Source organism: Phaseolus vulgaris, chromosome 9, assembly GCF_051622355.1.
Source record: "Phaseolus vulgaris cultivar YP4 chromosome 9, ASM5162235v1, whole genome shotgun sequence".
Classification (NCBI taxonomy): domain Eukaryota; kingdom Viridiplantae; phylum Streptophyta; class Magnoliopsida; order Fabales; family Fabaceae; genus Phaseolus; species Phaseolus vulgaris.
The window spans coordinates 28,562,504-28,581,146 of NC_143506.1; the positions used below are offsets into that span (position 1 = coordinate 28,562,504).

An 18,643-nucleotide genomic window follows, 5' to 3' on the forward strand; every position below is an offset into this window, starting at 1 on the left:
TGGCAGACACGTGTAAGTTACGTGGATGGTGCTTACATTACTTTAGTGAATACTGAATTAGGGTTTAGGTTATTCAAATTGAGGATTTCGAATTTCTGATTTAGGGTTTCTAATACGAGGATTGCTCCCCTGGTTGGATTCTGTGGTGCGCTTCCCTGCTTCGATTCCATTCAGAGGTGTGCTCCCCTCATTCGATTATGTGGTGCGAGTGAAATATTACATATAATATTTATTCATGTGAAATATAAATATACATATGACCACAAATAACAAATAAATTACAAACCAAACCAAACCTTTACTTAAATGTTGGACCACACATCACAAAATTATGTCAGAGACCAAATGTTGGACCACACATTAAAAAAATGTTGTACATGGTGGACCCTACATTATAAACAACTTTGTATATGTTCTCTAAAACTAATAAAAAACAGAACCGCTCTGAAACTAATTAAAAAATTACTAACCTTATAAAGGAGCAACCATAAAACGACACCACGATCTGGATTGCAATCACTGCCCCTTTACCACCTCTGGACCGCACCACATAATCGCTCCTCCAAATCGACCATGGGAACGCAGCTCACCATCGTAACTCACGATCGCACCACAGAATCGAATGAGGGGAGCACACCTCCAACAGGGAAGCGCACCACAGAATCCAACCAGGGGAGCAATCCTCGTAACAGAAACCCTAAATCAGAAATTCGAAATCCCCAATTTGAATAACCTAAACCCTAATTCAGTATTCACCAAAGTAATGTAAGCACAATCCACGTAACTTACACGCGTCTGCCACATAAGCACCACTTAACGCCGTTTGGTGATATTTAACAGAAAGGACCATTTTGAATACATTTTAAAAAACTTAGGGACCAAATTGAATTTTTTAAAAACCACTGTACCAAATTGACTATTGGCTATAAATATAGGGACGAAAAAGGTAATTAAACCTTAAATTAATAACCTTATTAGTTATTATAATAAGATTATTAATAGTATTAAATATTATTAATAGTATTAAATATTATTAATAGTATTAAAATTATTAATAGTATTAAATATTATTAATATTATTAAATATTATTAAATATTATTAATTTAATAATATTAATAATATGTATACCTGTTAGTTATGATTATTATTATTTGTTATTATTATTTATGAATATTAGTCATAATTTTATCATTATTTATATTATAATAGTATTTTTAATATTTATAATATAATTCATAGGATAATAGTTGGTAGGTAATAGAGATATGTGGATAATAGTTGGTAGGTAATATAGATTTATGGGTAATAGCTGATAGGTAATAAAGATTTATGAGTAATAGTTGGTAGGTTATGTTGAATTTACCTACATATTCATATCTATGAGTAATATCTGTTGGTAATGTTATCCATAGGTAATAGTTGTAGGTAATGTTGAATTTACTTATGGATTCAAATCTATGAATAAAAATCTGTAGATAATATTGATTTTTTTTTTGTAGTGCACTACAAGAAATTGCTTATTTACATTTTGATTATTACATATAGATTCAAATTTATATATTAAATACGAATTTAATTAAGTACATAAATAAATGTTACATACTAAATTTTTTGTATGTAAGCCAAAAGTGATTATATACGAATTTTATCAGTATGTAATTTTGGCTCCATGAAACAAGAATAGTTACATATAGATTATATTAAATTATTACTTATGAAATTAAAAAAGTTAGGAATAATTAGATACTGATTTTATCCGTACGGAATTAAAAAAGAATTAAAAAAATATTAAGTGTTTTCTAGATATGTGAAAGTTCGTATGCTAGAAGACGCAAAACCGTGAACCTTATATGAAATCGCACTGCATTGAGAAATCACACTGCATTGAGAAATCCCACTCCAACCTTGTTCTCAAAGCCATTTCCCAAATCCAAAACCCAAACTTAGTTTCAAAATCGAAACCCATTGCCCAAATCGAAGCCCTAATGGAAATCAAAATCGTGAGGAGTTCTGAAATCAAACTCTGAAATCCTCGTTCTCTAGTTCCAAAATATGCAATCTTTAGTTCGAAAAGCGTATCCGAAATACCCAATCGAAAGTTGTGCTTACCCTAAGTGTTATTGAAGCCTCATTCTGGTGGAGCGCTTCAAACTAATCGGCCCGTTGTGGCGGCTTGAAATAGTGGTGAGTCAAAGAAGGCATGTGGGGCTTCATTGATAGAGTGATGACAAAGGTATTAACATTTTTCTGTCCTTGTTGTTGGATAATCTTTAGTAGGTTTAGATTTGTTTACAAGAATCCAACGAAACGCTTGTCTAATTGAAATTTAAGTCCCGAGCTTTTGTACTCATTTAAAATTCTTTTTTCATTTTACTTTTGAATGTCAAGTAGATATCTATTATGGGATAAAAGCATTCGTTTTATAAATCAACATTGTGTACTGAATTAAAAAAAATGTATTTAGAGGAGGAGGTCCTCTCAGTTGGTGATCGCCCTCTGATTAAGCCTATTGAGGGAGGGTAAGAAAATAATAGATTTCAATTTATATAATTTACTATTATTGTCTTACAATTTTGACTAATTTTGTTTTCGTATTTAGGTTTTATTCACAAAAAATTGAATCAAAGGACATCATTGCCACCATTAAGCAACAATTTGGTGAGCCGTGGCTAACATGGTTATCCTAAAGGCTGATCGGGATCTATTTTTTCAACGTTTTAAGGTACTTATTTTTTATTCCCTTTGAAAATGCTTATATTTTACAATTTGAGTAATGATTTTTGTTGTTTTGCAGAGGAAGGTCACATGGAGGGTTGAGGATGAGGAACAAGTTAAGAAATTTTTTCATTCAAAGGATTCTCACACCCTTTCAAAGATGTTTAAAATGGAGTGCCAAGAAGGTAAACGATCATAATGGATTCAAAATAGTGTCTGAACCGCCTCCTGGAAAGTGTGGAACATGTCTGTGTGTCGATCAAAATGTGATATAGCTAAAAAGAATCATTTATCTGAAAAAGGTGGATGTTTACACACCAGAAGATTCATTAGCGTGCATGAACACAAGATTCGTTTGGTATGACTTCCCTATAATTTTTTTTAGTAATCTGTGATTAATTATTACCTCCTTAATTTATAAAACGTTTTATTCCATGTTGATGAAGTGTTTCAACAAATACATATACGTAAGAGTAGAGGGGATTTTGTTGATGATAGATCGAGACAAACACATGTTAGTTTTTTTCAACTTTTTTGTACATGTATATTAGTTACTATTATTATTTTATAAAAACATATTTATTATTTGAACAAAAAGATTTTGAAAGTAGATTTTCTTGAGCATTATCTCAGTCACCATCTATGTGTACCTCGATATTTACTCCATTAGATCCTGCTGAGGAGGAAAGATTGAGAAATAATTGTTGGTTAGAAGTTGCAGGTGGAAGGTACAAGGGACGGGTGTACAAGGTTGAACATTTCGGTTGTCAGGACGACTATGTTGATCGTTACCTACAACAAACACAAGCATCTTCTAGTAAGAAAGTTTATTTATAAGAAATTGTTGAACTTAGACAACGACTTATCAACAAGTGAAGAGCATACTTGACACATGAATTACCGATTTCAATCCTTTCATGATCTTATATTTCAATCCTTTCATGAATTACTAATTTGACACAACATATTTTTCAGTAGTCAAATACTCAAGAGAATCGGATGCAAGATAATGATCAAGTGCAACATGATAGTAATCATGATGAGCAACACAACTCTCTTGCTCAACATTATAATAATTATTAGTTTCTTAAAAACTTTGTAATGTCTTGAATTTCTTTTTATTAGATGTTTTCTTTGGTTTGAATCAAATACATTTGGATATTTTGAACATTTGGAATTAGTATTCTATCATGCTTTTTAATATTGGGTCAGGTCTGAATTTTGATTAATATATGTTTCTGAATGCTTTTGAGTATATTCAGGTCTTGAAAAAAAAGGTTTTGAATACTTTTAAATTTGCAAAAAAACAAAAACAAAATTAGAGTTACAAACGAATTCTGAATCTGTATGTAACAATTACCTACGACAGTTTTGTTGAAGATGGATGAAGTCTCTTCTCTACCTAGTGTTGTGTGTGTTTGATGTAGAAAAATAGCTAGTTTGCTTTGAAGTTTGTAATAGGTTTAAATGATCTTGTATGTAGGCTTGTAATTGTGTAAGGTTGCCTTTTGCTGTATGATCCATCCTAGATGCCTAACCAAGTCTAAATCAAGCACATGATGTTGTTAAATGGTTTTTGAAAAGCTTTTAAAAGTGCTCTTAAAAGATTTAAATCAGTACAAAAATAAATTTGTTTTATGGAGAAAGAATCGGTTTATTTCTTCTCTGTTAAAAGGCTTTTCTAAAATTCTGTTAGGGCACCACTGGAAAAGCTTAGTTCGTTATTTCAGTTAAAGCTGAGCTGGCCTGATTGTTATCTTTTGATCTGTTTCTGTGTGAAAGAACAAGTTTTTTCTTTGGTCAGCTGAAAGGTTTTTCACAAGTTAGTTAGGGGACCAAAGGTACAACTCAGACAGTTATTTCAGTTAGCTGAGTTGGCGATTTTCACAAAATAAATCTGTTAAGTTCAAAAATGAATCTGTTGTTTTCATAACTGCTTTTCAACTGTTTTTTTGAAAAGAAGTTAGCAACTGTTTTCTATATAAAGAAAAGCTTCTCTCACATGAAAGCGTGCTGAGCAACTACGTTTTTGACAGAGATCAAACATTTTCAATGTGAGAAGAAGGATTGAAAGATTTTTGAAAGGTTTTCCAAAGAGTTTTTGTGTGCTTGTTCTAGGAAATCTTTGATCTTGGTGAAGGTGCTGGTGCAGTTCTGCAGCAAATTGAACTACTGGTTTTGAGTTCTTGCATCTTCTTTTCAGGTGTAATCTTTCCTTTATTCTGGTTTGTAAAGGTGTAAGTGTTAGTCACTCCTTGATAGGGTTTCTTGGAGTGCAAGGTGTGCTGAAATAGGGTTTTTCAGCTTTGGTTGTGTTGTTCTTATAGTGTTCAAGAACTGCTGTGTTTGTAAGTGTTTGACACTGTTTTTAGTGGATTCCACCTTGGGGTAAGGTGAGACTGGACGTAGCTCTGTATGAGTGAACCAATATAAAAACTTGTGTGCCTTTTCTTCTCATCCCTGCACTCATTTCTGGTTTTGCTTAATTCTGTCAAGAACTAAATCTGTTCTTTTGAAATTGAATCTGTTAATTCTGATTTTAAGTTAAAACTGTTCTTCCTGATTTGTTAAAGATTTCTAATCACAAACAAGGCAGTTGTATATGATGGTTTAAGTGATCTGTAAACAAACTGTTTATTCATTAAAATCTGAGAAAGAATCATTCTCCTTAAAACCTTGTGTTGAGTAAATTTGTTTGATTTCTAAGCATAGCTGTATCCTTCATCCTCATAATATTCAGCTGATCTGACTGTGCTAGACTGCTCTGAAGAATCAATCTGTTTCATGTAAAAACAATCTGTTCTTTTTGCCTCTGGTATACTGAAAATTGTGTGTTCTTGCGAAAATTTTATAAGCTCAATTCACCCCTCCCCTCTTGAACTTAGACACTAATAGACCCAACAAGTTTAACATACAATTTGTATATAATCCATACGTAACTATGTTTTACATGCATATTTAGTGTCTTACATACGGATTAATATTGTATGTAATAACAATTTTTCTTGTAGTGTAGGAAACAATCAAAGAAGGAGAAAAACATGACAAAAAGAAAGAAAAAAGAATCATACTCGAACCAAACACACCTATAGCCAGCATCCCAAGAATGCTTGATAGCCAAAATCTATAATCTCAATGAGATTTTTGAACTCCAAGCTGTCAATGTACTAATCCCGGTTATCTCTAAAAATACTACCACAAACTGCATACCCGTGACACCATTTAGCAACATCGGTGTTGACTTAACCCAATTCACGTTTGTCACTTGTCAAATAACTTGAATAATAGAAAAATCTTTTCTACAATTAATCCTAAACCCAAAAAAACTACAAAAACAAAAAGTTCAACATATCATTATGCATTAATCCTTTCGAAACATTACCTTATAGTCTAATAAAACCTTTAATAGTGTGAATAATAATGTCTAAACTTAGACTTTGCTGAAATCTAACATGTTTCTCATCGTTCATATTATCCATAAAACATAAGTAACCGTATACGAATATGCTTAACTAAGATTATCTAGAATTGTAAAAAATTATATTATAAATTGACTCATAAGACATCACTGTTTTTATATTCAACGTCGTCGCATGCAATTTGACGATTTTCCAATTTATATAATTTTTTTTAAAATTATTCATTTACATAATTTTAAAGTCAAATCACAACCTTCTTTTCATTTTTCCGAACAAGGTTACATGCTATTAAAGACTTCCTTCCAATTAAATGACAACTAAAACTCAATCAAAATCCTGAAAACTGCGTAAATAAAAAATCTTTTGGACTAAAATTTTGAAGAATCTATCTTCTACGCATGCATTAGATTGATAAAAAATCAGATTTGATTTAAAAAACCGATATAATTCAAATAAAACGCGTCTGTATAAAAAAGTTATGTATTTTTTTAACTTATATGTATCTCTGACATTTCATGTCTGTTTGATTATGAGTATGATGCCTGACACCATGTAGAATTATTGAAATGAGGAGTGGGGGCAACAATAACATGTCAGTTTTACTGTTTAGATTAATCCAAGGGTCACCAAGAAAACAAGTGCAAGCTAGCTCCTGACATAAAGCATGGAAATGATGAGAGAAAAGGGTGAGAAGAGAAGAGCATTGAAAATGGGAAAGATGAACTCAAGTTTGAATCTCACTTCTTCTTCTTATGGTGTGGTTCACTATGGACTTATACTTTCCTTACTTCTCTTATCACACTGTTCCTTTCATCCTGCATCTTGTGCCTCCACTGTGAAGTTCCTTCCAGGATTCCCTGGATCCCTTCCTTTTGTTCTTGAAACTGGGTAAGTTAAAGTCTTGCTACTAACTACCAACCCTACATTGTTTTAAGAGTATTTGGTTGAAAGTGATGGTATAATAGGTATGTGGGAGTGGGTGAATCAGAGGATGTGCAGACATTTTACTACTTCATTGAGTCAGAGAACAATCCCAAGGACGACCCTCTCATGCTTTGGCTCAGTGGTGGCCCAGGTTGTTCATCCCTTGCTGGCCTTTTTCTTGAAATAGGTAAATATTGAAGAATGAACTTTAAATTTAATAAAACTGATTTGTGAAATGTAATTTATTTTTACCTTTGAACATATGAAGATGCAAGCATGTTTACTGTATTTGGGTGATGCAGGTCCAGTTGCATTAAAACACGAGGAGTATAATGGGAGCACGCCCAATTTGATCTCCAGGACTCAATCATGGACGAAGGTGGGACTCCATGATTCTTTGTTAATATATTTTTAGTGTTTTTCTTTTGAAATACATTTTTTCTTATGTTTTTGGTCCTCTTGATAGGTTAGTAGCATTATATTTGTGGACTTGCCTGTTAACACAGGCTTTACTTATGCCAGAACAGAGCTTGCTGCTGAAAGAAGTGACACCTTATTAGTTCATCAAGCCCATCAATTTCTAAGGAAGGTATTCATCCAAATTTTATTGCTTTTTATTCCACAATCCTTGGTTTTTCTTTGTTTTTAGTTTTGTTTGCAGCTACATTTGTTAGTCAATTACAATCATGCTTCATGTTTGTAGTGGCTAGTTGATCATCCAAAGTTTTTGTCAAATGAAGTTTACATTGCTGGTGATTCATACTCTGGCATTCCCGTTCCAGCAATTGTTCAAGAAATTGCACAAGGTAGAATGTTAGTAAGTTATTCGATGTAACACTCACTAGGCCATTAATTAGTGACAGCTGAAATGTGATTATGGTCATTGATTACAATAGCTTGATATAACTATGTTGAAAGTGTATCTATTAGCAAGTTCCATTGTTTTCAGGAAATGAAAAAGGGGTTCAACCATGGATAAATCTCCAGGTTAGCATTTTAAACTATTTTTTTATGATGTATTTTATATTAGAATTGTAATGTATGTGCAAAGATGTCATGAGAAAAATTAAGAGTCTATGATTTAAAAATTATAATATTATGATGGAATTAACAAAAGTTAAATTAAAATGGAGATTTAGAATAGCAGGAAAAAAATCTTCATAATCGGCCACAAGAATATAAAAAAAAAATATTAAAGAGAATGACTTTAAAAAGAAAATACTTCCATTATAAAAAAGGTTTAAAATGCTTTCCTAAGAAATAACAATCCCTTATAGGGTAAAGTTATTTTTTTTTCAAAACCTTCTTAACACCAATGTTTTTGAAAAGATATTTTTTTATCACTAAATAAAAAATTAATAAATACTCCAACCCTATTTCTTACTTTAGTTCAACCAGGTGTTTCTACCTACACACATTAAATCAAATACCTCCTTCTAAATTATTTATATCTTTAAACTTAAAATTAAAATATAGTATTTACCAACATTCTTTTACTTACTTTAAAATTTAAAACATTTTTAAAATACAATTTTATATAAAACGTTTTTAAAAATAAAGTGTACTTTAACGTAAAGAACATTCGAGAGTTGAACCTTACATATAGTAAATATGAACTTCCATTTGAGAAAATATACAGGTTTAAAAGAGTGGTGTGTGGCTTTCACTAATTATCATTGGATCCATAAACATGTATTTTAAATTAAGACGTTGTCATAGGAATGAGAAAAGATTATTTGATTATTTGTTATAAAAAATTTTCAAACATGATAATAAAAACATTGGAAATAGATTTTCATGCACTTTGACTTTAATCTAGAAAATATTTTATCATTACGGCTTGATTATTGTGTAAATTCATGTTAAGAATACATATGGTCTATAATATTGTATGTCATGATACTTTAAATAAGTAGTGAATGATCTTATAAATCTTTAAGCTTTCAAAAAAGGCATGTTAGAATGATTAGATGATTATACTTTCTAAGGTCTAAACAATTACATGGTCATAAAAAAATAATTAAACTCATGCATTAATTTAGCATTAATTTATAGGAACGTATATTTTTTTATAATAACAAAATTTCATGCATTCCCTACTTGATTTTCGTACACGTAACATGCAAAAGTTGGAAATAAGATTCTTAAAAAAAAACTAAAATTGGACATGCACAATAAATTTACAACTTTTTTTTTTAATAATTTTTTTTATCAGCAATAAAATAAATAAATAAATAGGAACCACTTTATGGGCAGTCCAACCCATATACATAAATACCTGACAATAAACTCCAATTAAAACGCCTACCTACCAGTTTAGTAAAGAGGTTACCAGACCAATACTATCCAACATTACAGAATCAACCTCATAAAATCCATAGGATTTAAAACCCAACTAGAAGGTTGCATGAATTTTTATTTTTAATAATAGAAGGTTGCATAAAATGATTTTTTATTTAATAATTTCTGTATTGACAATGAAGTGTTTTTTTTTCTTCAGGGATACCTCTTAGGGAATGGATTTACAACTAGGAGTGAAAAAAATTTTAGAATCCCCTTTGCTCATGGAATGGGACTTATTTCTGATGAACTATATGAGGTGATTTAATTTCCTTTAATTCATCAATTTGAATTCTTAAGGATGGCACCCAAGAAACAAGAGTCAAAGACTAAGAAACTCCTTTACTTCGTGAATAGTCACTACAAAGAAGTTGTAAAGGAGATTACATCAACGTAGACCCCAAAAATTTACCGTGCCATCGAGATATGGAGTCGTTCAATGAGGTATGCAATCTCTTTTTTTGTCCCTTCTTTTCTTGCCATATTTTGCTGACTAGAATTTCTAGTTAAATAATAAGAAATCACAAGGTCAACTATTATTCCTATTAGAATTTTAAGAGAGACAAAAAAAAAAGGTAGTTATTTTGTTATGTGAGTTTAGAAGAAAAGTTTAGTGGAGTGAGTAGCAATATAGTAAATATAACTTGTGGAAGGAAGCTTTGGAGATGTTGGATAATTTGGAAGAGTTTATATTGATTTTCATGTATGTTACAATAAATATGTCATTGCCTATTCATATTTCTTAATCCACCCATTCTACAATTATCTAGACTTGTAGTTATAATTTCTGGAGTTATCTATTACATACATGTCTTTCTAACATAATCTCATTGTTTTTAGATTTTTCTTTTCCTGTAATTTTAAGAAATTTGTATCAAATTTAACACCCCTACTTGATGCAAAATTTAGACAACTCCAAACACGAAACGTAATTGATCAAACTTGACTCTTGGTAGTGCCTTGGTAAATATGTTGGCAACTTCATCTTTTGCTCCATAGTACTCAAGTTGAGTTTTCATATTTGCTTATAACTCTGTGATGAAGTGATATTTAATAGTGATGTGAATTATTTTTTTATGATGGACTGGTTTCTTTGTCATTGCTATAGCTGCTTGTTATCATAGTAGATGATAACAAAGTCATCTTATTGTTCTCCCATTTCATCAAGTATTCCTCTATGCTATATTTCTTGACTTATAGTTTTTGCAACTACCATGTACTCTACTTCAACTGTTGATTAATTTTTTAATGCCTATTATTTCTATCACTAATAAGAAGGACATATACCTTAATTTACTAATCATTATTATGATTGCATCATGTTATGGAGGATAAAATTTACAATTTTCTCAATAATATTCTTATCAAGAATATTTTTCCCTTATGTGACTAACTAATTCTTTAGTTCTAGAATAACAATTTTTAAGGGTCTTATACTCTTTCATATTTATTAACTCAAACTTACCTCTTAGAGTTTGAAACCTTTACAGTTTTTTAAAATTCCTCGTAAAGTGTGTTTTAAGTCTCTTTGTCACTTGTGTTATCCATTATTCTTGAAAATATTGCATCCACCACTTGTTGTAAAAAATATATATAAGACCTAATTATTAGTGTAAAAGTATATGTAGGAGAAATGAAGCCATGTTCGATAATCTCCCATAGATCTTGAGTTAAAAAATGTCTTTGTTTTAATGTTCCAATAATTATAATTTTATCTAGTGAAAATATATCCGAGAATAAGTGAAGGAAAATTTGTATAGACCATGGATGATGTGAGTTGATTTTAAGATTGTTCATTTAGGTGACACTTTTAGAATTAGAATTGAGATTGTTTAACAAATAAGAGTGAAAACTTAAGGAAAATCCTCACTGGACATTAACTTAACCAAGTGGTTAAGTAGATGTGAAAGTTTATGTCACAAAGGCAAAAGGAAAACACAATTAAATGGTGAAGATGATGACAAATATGGTGCGGAATTAAACAAGTAACATAAGAACAAAAGAAATGACCGAATGTAATTCAAGGAAGCAAAAATAAGAACATGTTTATGAATAGAATGGAATGGAAATGGAAGGAAAAGATGAAGGAAATGGAAGCTTATGAGGAATGGTTTTGAGATGGTGAGCACGTCACTTGGATGGTGAAATGACTTCAAGATAAGTGAAAGATGTCGCCACTTGAGAGCTCTCACACTCACAAGATAAGACTAAGACTAAGAGGACAAGCCTCACTAATTATTCACACAAAAATGTGTAGAGTAACTTTTCTCTATTTCATTCAACTTGTTAATAAAATGAGGGAGGCCTCCTATTTATAGGATGAGGAGCCTTGGAAAACAAGAAATGAGGGTAGAAGGGGAAAGGGAAAAGTGGTGCGGTTTCTAGGGTGGACTTTAGTCAAAGCCGCACCTTATGCATCATTCTAGAAGCTAGGGTTTCCTTCCTACCCTAATGGACTTCTCCTAGGCCCATTCTTATATCTTCACCTCCTATTTATGCTATATAGACCTACTCTAAGGAAATTACAAAAAGGGAAACCAAATGATGCTCAGTACCCAAAGTTTGTTTCTACTTCTAGTAATCCTCTGAGGTATGGTGGGTGATGTGGTCATGGGTTGGGCTTGGGTAGTAGGTGCCCTCCTCACCATGCTCCTCGGGTGGGAGGGAATTCGTCCACGAATTTGGAAGACTTGTAGAGAAATGAGTTAGATCACTGATATTAAAAGAATCACTACCCAAGTACGTATCAGGCAGATCCAACTCATATGCATTGTCATTAATCTTCTTGATGACCTGAAAAGGATCATCACCACGTGGCATATGTTTGGACTTCCTATGAGTAGGGAATCTATCCTTCCTCAAGTGGAGCCAAACCCAATCCCCGGATTCAAAGATCAATGCCTTGCGCCCTTTGTTGGCATGCTCAGCATACTTGTCTACCTTCCTTTCAATTTGCTGCTTGATGTGGTGGTGCAAGTCTAAAAGAAGCTTTTTCAAAACCATCTTTGCACAACACCTCCTCAAGTACAGGAATAGGAAGGAGGTTAGGAGGTGTGAGGGTTAAGACATTTTTTTGGAAATATAGTAGGAATTTTGAAGTAGTTGGGTAACCATGGGTTAAGAATTTGATTTGGAAAGAATCTAGTTGGGTATTATATCTACACCCTCTAAATGACCAAACTTAAGTTCGGTACCATTATTAGAATTTTAGGACCGAAAAGCTAATTGTTTTGTTATGTGAGTTTAAAAGACAATTTTAGTGCAACATGTTGAAGCTATATATAGAGGATAGCTTTAAAAGATGATTGATATGGAGAAGTTTATAATTATTTTTCATGTTACTAGCATTGCCTATTTATATATGTTTGATAAGTCACTTTTATAATTTTCTAGATGATTCTAGATTTTTTTTAAACTTTTAGAACTACCTAGCCTTCTAATTGTAGTTTCTGGATTTCTATTACTTGGCTTTCTAACACAATCTCTTTGTTTCTATATATATTTTTCTTTTCTTAAACTTTTAGAAATATGTATCCAATTTAACAGTTCTATTGCCACAGCTTTTATCAGGAATTTTTGTGTACAATATTTTGGAGCCTTTGTGTGAGAGGGATAGGGGTAATAAGGAAACATCTTTGAGAAGATCCCTACTTAAGAAATTTCCTAGGAAGAATTTCCTCAAAACGCATCTCAAATTACCACCCTTCAACTGTTCGGTAATCTTCATGCCTTTATTCAATCATATATATTCTCTAATTACTGTTTCCTTTCTATCTTTATGCAATCATGTTTATTCCCTTTCCACCATTAGAGTTATGAGGAATTCCTATGCGGTTATTGGGCAAATGATCATAATGTTCGAACTGCACTTCATATTCGCGAGGTTAGCAATGTTTCTATTTCTAATCCAACCAAATTACTCCAAACTTGTAGTCAAAATAAGTCAGATATGAACTTGTTCTTAACAATTTTTCCTGTATTTGTCTTTGGTTAGTGAAATAAGAATTACAAATGCATGTGTTGCAGGGAAGTATAGGAACATGGCGTCGTTGTCCCAGTGATATACCTTTCAAGTATGATATCTTAAGCAGCTTTGAATATCACGTAAATCTTAGTAGAAAAGGCTATCGTTCACTGATATACAGGTCAATGTTCCTTCTCTATGTTTTTATAAATTGCATAAGGTAAAAGTATACCACAAATTAACTATAATTCAAGTTTCTTGTGGCAAATAACAGTGGTGATCATGACATGGCTGTTCCTTTCTTGTCAACTCAAGCATGGATAAGGTCTTTAAACTACTCCATTGTGGATGATTGGAGGCCATGGCATACAAATGGCCAAGTTGCAGGGTATTTTGCTAACTTTTTCTTCTCTTACCGAATATTTGAACCCAGTCTGTTAGGTTATTGTCTTCCAACAATACCATGCAGACCAAGATGATAAATGTGGTATTCCACTAACTGTAGTTATGTAGTAACCATGCTTAATCTATGAAAAAATAATTAAATTATGCAGTTAATATTGTGTTTTCTACATGCAGATACACAAGGAGTTACTCTAATCAAATGACATTTGCAACTGTGAAGGCAAGTATTCATATTCCCCTTCTTACACTTATTGAGTTTATTCAATATAGCTGAATTTGACATTATATTTATTGGATCTTATTTGAGGCAAGTAATTTTGAATGGTTAAGTCCACCTGTGATTGATAGACACCTTTTACCCACAATTTTAGTAATATACAGTTGTTGATAATTAGGGTTAATGAACTCTAGAATGTGGTTTGAATTGTGGAATTCTTTTGAAAACTGTTACAACCTTGCACTGAGAATGATATGGTGTGTGAGTCTTTTACTAATTCTTTATTCTATTATTTTTTACTGAAATAATTTCAGGGTGGAAGCCACATAGCTCCGATGAACAAACCTGAAGAATGTTTTGCCATGTACACTCGATGGATATCTAAGAGGGCTTTGTAAGCACCCAATTAGGCATATTGCATTCTACTGGTTCACTATTAAATGTGTCTTTATGAACCCAAAAACAATATAATACCTTCTAAATATAGAGGTAGGTATTCAATAACTCTGGAGTAATGCTTTTATTTTGAAGAATCACGAAAATAAAATATGATGCTTCTTTCTATTACCATATTATAGTTGTGAGTTAGTCATAAATGACATTATTTGCCTCAAATTTTGATAAGTTAATACTCACATTTTATCAGTAAATAATCTAATAAATATATTTATCAATAAAAAAAATTCTTGATTTTTAGTCTATTACTAAAAAAAAATATGATTTATTTATAAAAGAAAATTATAAATAATAACAAAAATTTGAAAGTAAATTAACATTACCTACAAATTATTTATGAAACAAAGTTAGTAGATAATGCGAGTGTAGGTGAAATAGTAAGTTATCCATCAACTCCAATCTATAAGTAATAGTTATCACTTCCGTTTCACTCTAGTCCGGAGGTAATACTTACCATCTTAGGCTCTAAGTAAATCAGTAAATAATTCTATATATTTTATTTTTAATTTTTTTAATTTTTTATTATCATTTACAATTACTGCATGGAAACCATCTTATGTATGGTATATTAAAAAGAATTAGTTATAGTGTAGTAAGTTGATGTTATGAAGAATAAATATAATTAATATGATAAGACAGTGATGATCTAATTGACTTTATAAAGTAAAAAAAGAAAAATTCCACTGACCCTTTAAAATAAGAAAATATAATGTCAATCAGCCTTCGTCAGAATCTTCAAAATTGTAGATTCCTTCTATTAAACAAGGAAAATGATTATTTGACACCTCTAAACCGTTTGCTCCAATTTACACCTGTGTGACGTGGAGGAATGGATGATGTGGCATGGGCACTTTTGGTATTTTTGGTAAAAGCAACGTGGCATGTGATCTGAAAAGGGGGAAGAGTGTATTAGGGTTTGAAATTCAAATTTCCCGCAAGCATAGGAACGTGTAGAGATAGACAAACGGTGACTTCGGTGACTGCGAAGAAGAAGTAGTGTACGGTGACGGCGGAGAGGGCAAAGGTGCGAATTGACGGTGACGGCGGAGTAATGCGAACTGAGGGTGGTTTAGTGCGAACTGACGGCGAAGTAGTGCGAAGTGACTGTGGTGTGCGAAACGCTGCGAGGAAGGAGGAGAAGGTGGTTTGCGAAACGGTACGAGGAAGGAGGAGAAGGTAAGTTTGTTTATTTTGGTGTAGTGATTGACCAAATTTGACTGCTATAGTGGATGTATTTGAGATTGTGCATGCATAACAAGAACCTGTTAAAAAAGCATCATCTGTTTATCCAGAAATTTAAAGTTAAAAATTCATTGTGTAGGTAATTTTTTTTTTTCATAGACAAGATGATAGGTAATCCTGGGAACTGAATCTGTATGGGGTTTGTGACTGTGAAAGATTTTGGATTGATGTTATATTTCGTTGGCTGACGTTCGAAATTGATATACTGAGAAGCAACAAATGTATCTTAGAAATTAACGTGGGTTCATGGCCTAAGTCCTGATGTGTGAAATTTCATGAAAATCTTACAAGTCCTAACACATTTGGTAAGTTGGAGAATCATGTGTTCATAAAAGTACTTGTAATTCCAAAAGCCTCCTCTAAGGTTATTCTTTTTTGGACATTTTGTTAACAGCAAATAGGTATCATCATTTGGTGTACATATTATATTTAGTTTTTTACCCTTGAGTATGTATTTGTTGTCTAGAATACTGCAAATATTTTATGTTTCAGCCGACAAGAGGAATTGTCGCACACACCCAGAAACGAAGTCAGTATATTAAATTTCTATCTCATTGGTACCCTTATAGTGTAAGTGGGGATCCATGTGTTAATAAGTGGGGAACCATTAATAACTTTTTGCATGCTGATTGTCTTCATTTTATTTTTCAGATTCTTGTATTTGGAATTGAATGTTGTGTGTAGTTGACAATAGTTGGATGGTATGAATCTTATTTGGGTGTGTTTTAGCATGATGTGGTGTTCATTGGAACCCTGGTAGTGAAAGTGGGGACCCATGTGTTAATTAGTGGGGACCCATGCATTACTTTCTGCATGGTCATTGTCTTAAATTTTGTTTTTGGATTCCAAGAACTGGAAGCGATAGTTGTGTGTAGTTTAGACATAGTTGGATGGTATGAATGTTAATTGGGTGGGTTTTAACATGATATGGTGGTCATTGGAACCCTTATAGTGTAAGTGGGGACCCATGTGTTAATAAGTGGGGACCCATGAATTACTTTCTGCTTGGTCATTGTTTTCAAATATTTTTTTTGGATTCCTGTAAATGGAAGTGAATATTGTGTGTAAGTGAGACATAGTTGCAGTGTATGAATGTTAATTGGGTGGGTTTTACCGTGATGTGGTGGTCATAGAAACCCTTATACTGTAAGTGGGGACCCATCTGTTAATAAGTGGAGACCCAAAAATAACTTTCTGCATGGTCATTGTTTTCAAATATTTTTTTGGATTCATGTAAATGGAAGTGACTGTTGTGTGTAAGTGAGACATACTTGCAGTGTATGAATGTTAATTTGGTGGATTTTACCGTGATGTGGTGGTCATTGGAACCCTTGTACTGTAAGAGGGGACCCATGTGTTAATAATTGGGACCCAAGAATAACTTTGTGCATGGTCATTGTTTTCAAATATTTTTTTGAATTCCTGTAAATGGAAGTGACTGTTGTGTGTAAGTGAGACATACTTGCAGTGTATGGATGTTAATTGGGTGGATTTTACCGTGATGTGGTGGTCATTGGAACCCTTGTACTGTAAGTGGGGACCCATGTGTTAATAATTGGGACCCAAGAATAACTTTGTGCTTGGTCATTCTTTTCAAATATTTTTTTGAATTCCTGTAAATGGAAGTGAATGTTATGTGTAAGTGAGACATACTTGCAGTGTATGGATGTTAATTGGGTGGGTTTTACCGTGATGTGGTGGTCATTGGAACCCTTGTACTGTAAGTGGGGACCCAAGAATAACTTTGTGCATGGTCATTGTTTTCAAATATTTTTTTGAATTCCTGTAAATTGAAGTGAATGTTGTGTGTAAGTGAGACATAGTTGCAGTGTATGAATGTTAATTGGGTGGGTTTTACCGCGATGTGGTGGTCGTTGGAACCCTTGTACTGTAAGTGGGGACCCATGTGTTAATAAGTGGGGACCCATGAATTACATTATGCTTGGTCATTGTTTTCAAATATTTTTTTGGATTCCTGTAAATGGAAGTGAATGTTGTGTGTAAGTGAGACATAATTGCAGTGTATGAATGTTAATTGGGTGGGTTTTACCGTGATGTGGTGGTCATAGAAACCCTTATACTGTAAGTGGGGACCCATGTGTTAATAAGTGGAGACCCAAGAATAACTTTGTGCATGGTCATTGTTTTCAAATATTTTTTTGGATTCATGTAAATGGAAGTGAATGTTGTGTGTAAGTGAGACATACTTGCAGTGTATGGATGTTAATTGGGTGGGTTTTACCGTGATGTGGTGGTCATTGGAACCCTTGTATTGTAAGTGGGGACCCATGTGTTAATAAGTGGGGACCTAAGAATAACTTTGTGCATGGTCATTGTTTTCAAATATTTTTTTGAATTCCTGTAAATGGAAGTGAATGTTGTGTGTAAGTGAGACATAGTTGCAGTGTATGATTGTTAATTGGGTGGGTTTTACCGTGATGTGGTGGTCATAGGAACCCTTATACTGTAAGTGGGGACCGATGTGTTAATAAGTGGGGACCCAAGAATTACTTTCTGGATGGTCATTGTTTTCCAATATTTTTTTGAATTCCTGTAAATGGAAGTGAATGTTGTGTGTAAGTGAGACATACTTGCAGTGTATGAATGTTAATTGGGTGGGTTTTACCATGATGTGGTGGTCATTGGAACCCTTGTACTGTAAGTTGGGACCCATGTGTTAATAAGTGGGGACCCATGAATGACTTTCTGCTTGGTCATTGTTTTCAAATATTTTTTTGGATTCCTGTAAATGGAAGTGAATGTTGTGTGTAAGAGAGACATAGTTGTAGTGTATGAATGTTAATTGGGTGGATTTTACCGTGATGTGGTGGTCATAGAAACCTTTATACTGTAAGTGGGGACCCATGTGTTAATAAGTGGGGACCCAAGAATAACTTTTTGCATGATCATGGTTTTCAAATATTTTTTTGGATTCCTGTAAATGGAAGTGACTGTTGTGT

General features: G+C 32.7%; 1 protein-coding gene across 3 annotated transcripts; it reads left to right on the forward strand.

The window, feature by feature from the left end:
- Positions 1-1,808: 1,808 nt before the first annotated feature.
- Positions 1,809-14,555, forward strand: LOC137823182 (serine carboxypeptidase-like 11). 3 transcript variants are annotated; one of them, XM_068628342.2, is made up of 18 exons: positions 1,809-2,234; positions 2,601-2,723; positions 2,796-3,074; positions 3,429-3,533; positions 6,746-7,023; positions 7,101-7,246; positions 7,362-7,438; positions 7,526-7,648; positions 7,763-7,865; positions 8,009-8,046; positions 9,560-9,658; positions 9,757-9,843; positions 12,960-13,115; positions 13,211-13,282; positions 13,426-13,544; positions 13,638-13,751; positions 13,943-13,988; positions 14,300-14,555. In XM_068628342.2, exons 5-18 carry the CDS (start codon positions 6,800-6,802, stop codon positions 14,381-14,383), a joined length of 1,488 nt encoding a protein of 495 aa, XP_068484443.2. In that variant the 5' UTR covers positions 1,809-2,234; positions 2,601-2,723; positions 2,796-3,074; positions 3,429-3,533; positions 6,746-6,799; the 3' UTR covers positions 14,384-14,555. The 3 variants fall into 3 exon arrangements, with proteins under 3 accessions (XP_068484443.2, XP_068484444.2, XP_090150856.1); XM_068628343.2 differs by having other exon boundaries at positions 3,438-3,533; XM_090294730.1 differs by lacking the exons at positions 1,809-2,234; positions 2,601-2,723 and having other exon boundaries at positions 2,961-3,074; positions 3,432-3,533.
- The last annotated feature ends 4,088 nt before the right edge of the window (positions 14,556-18,643 follow it).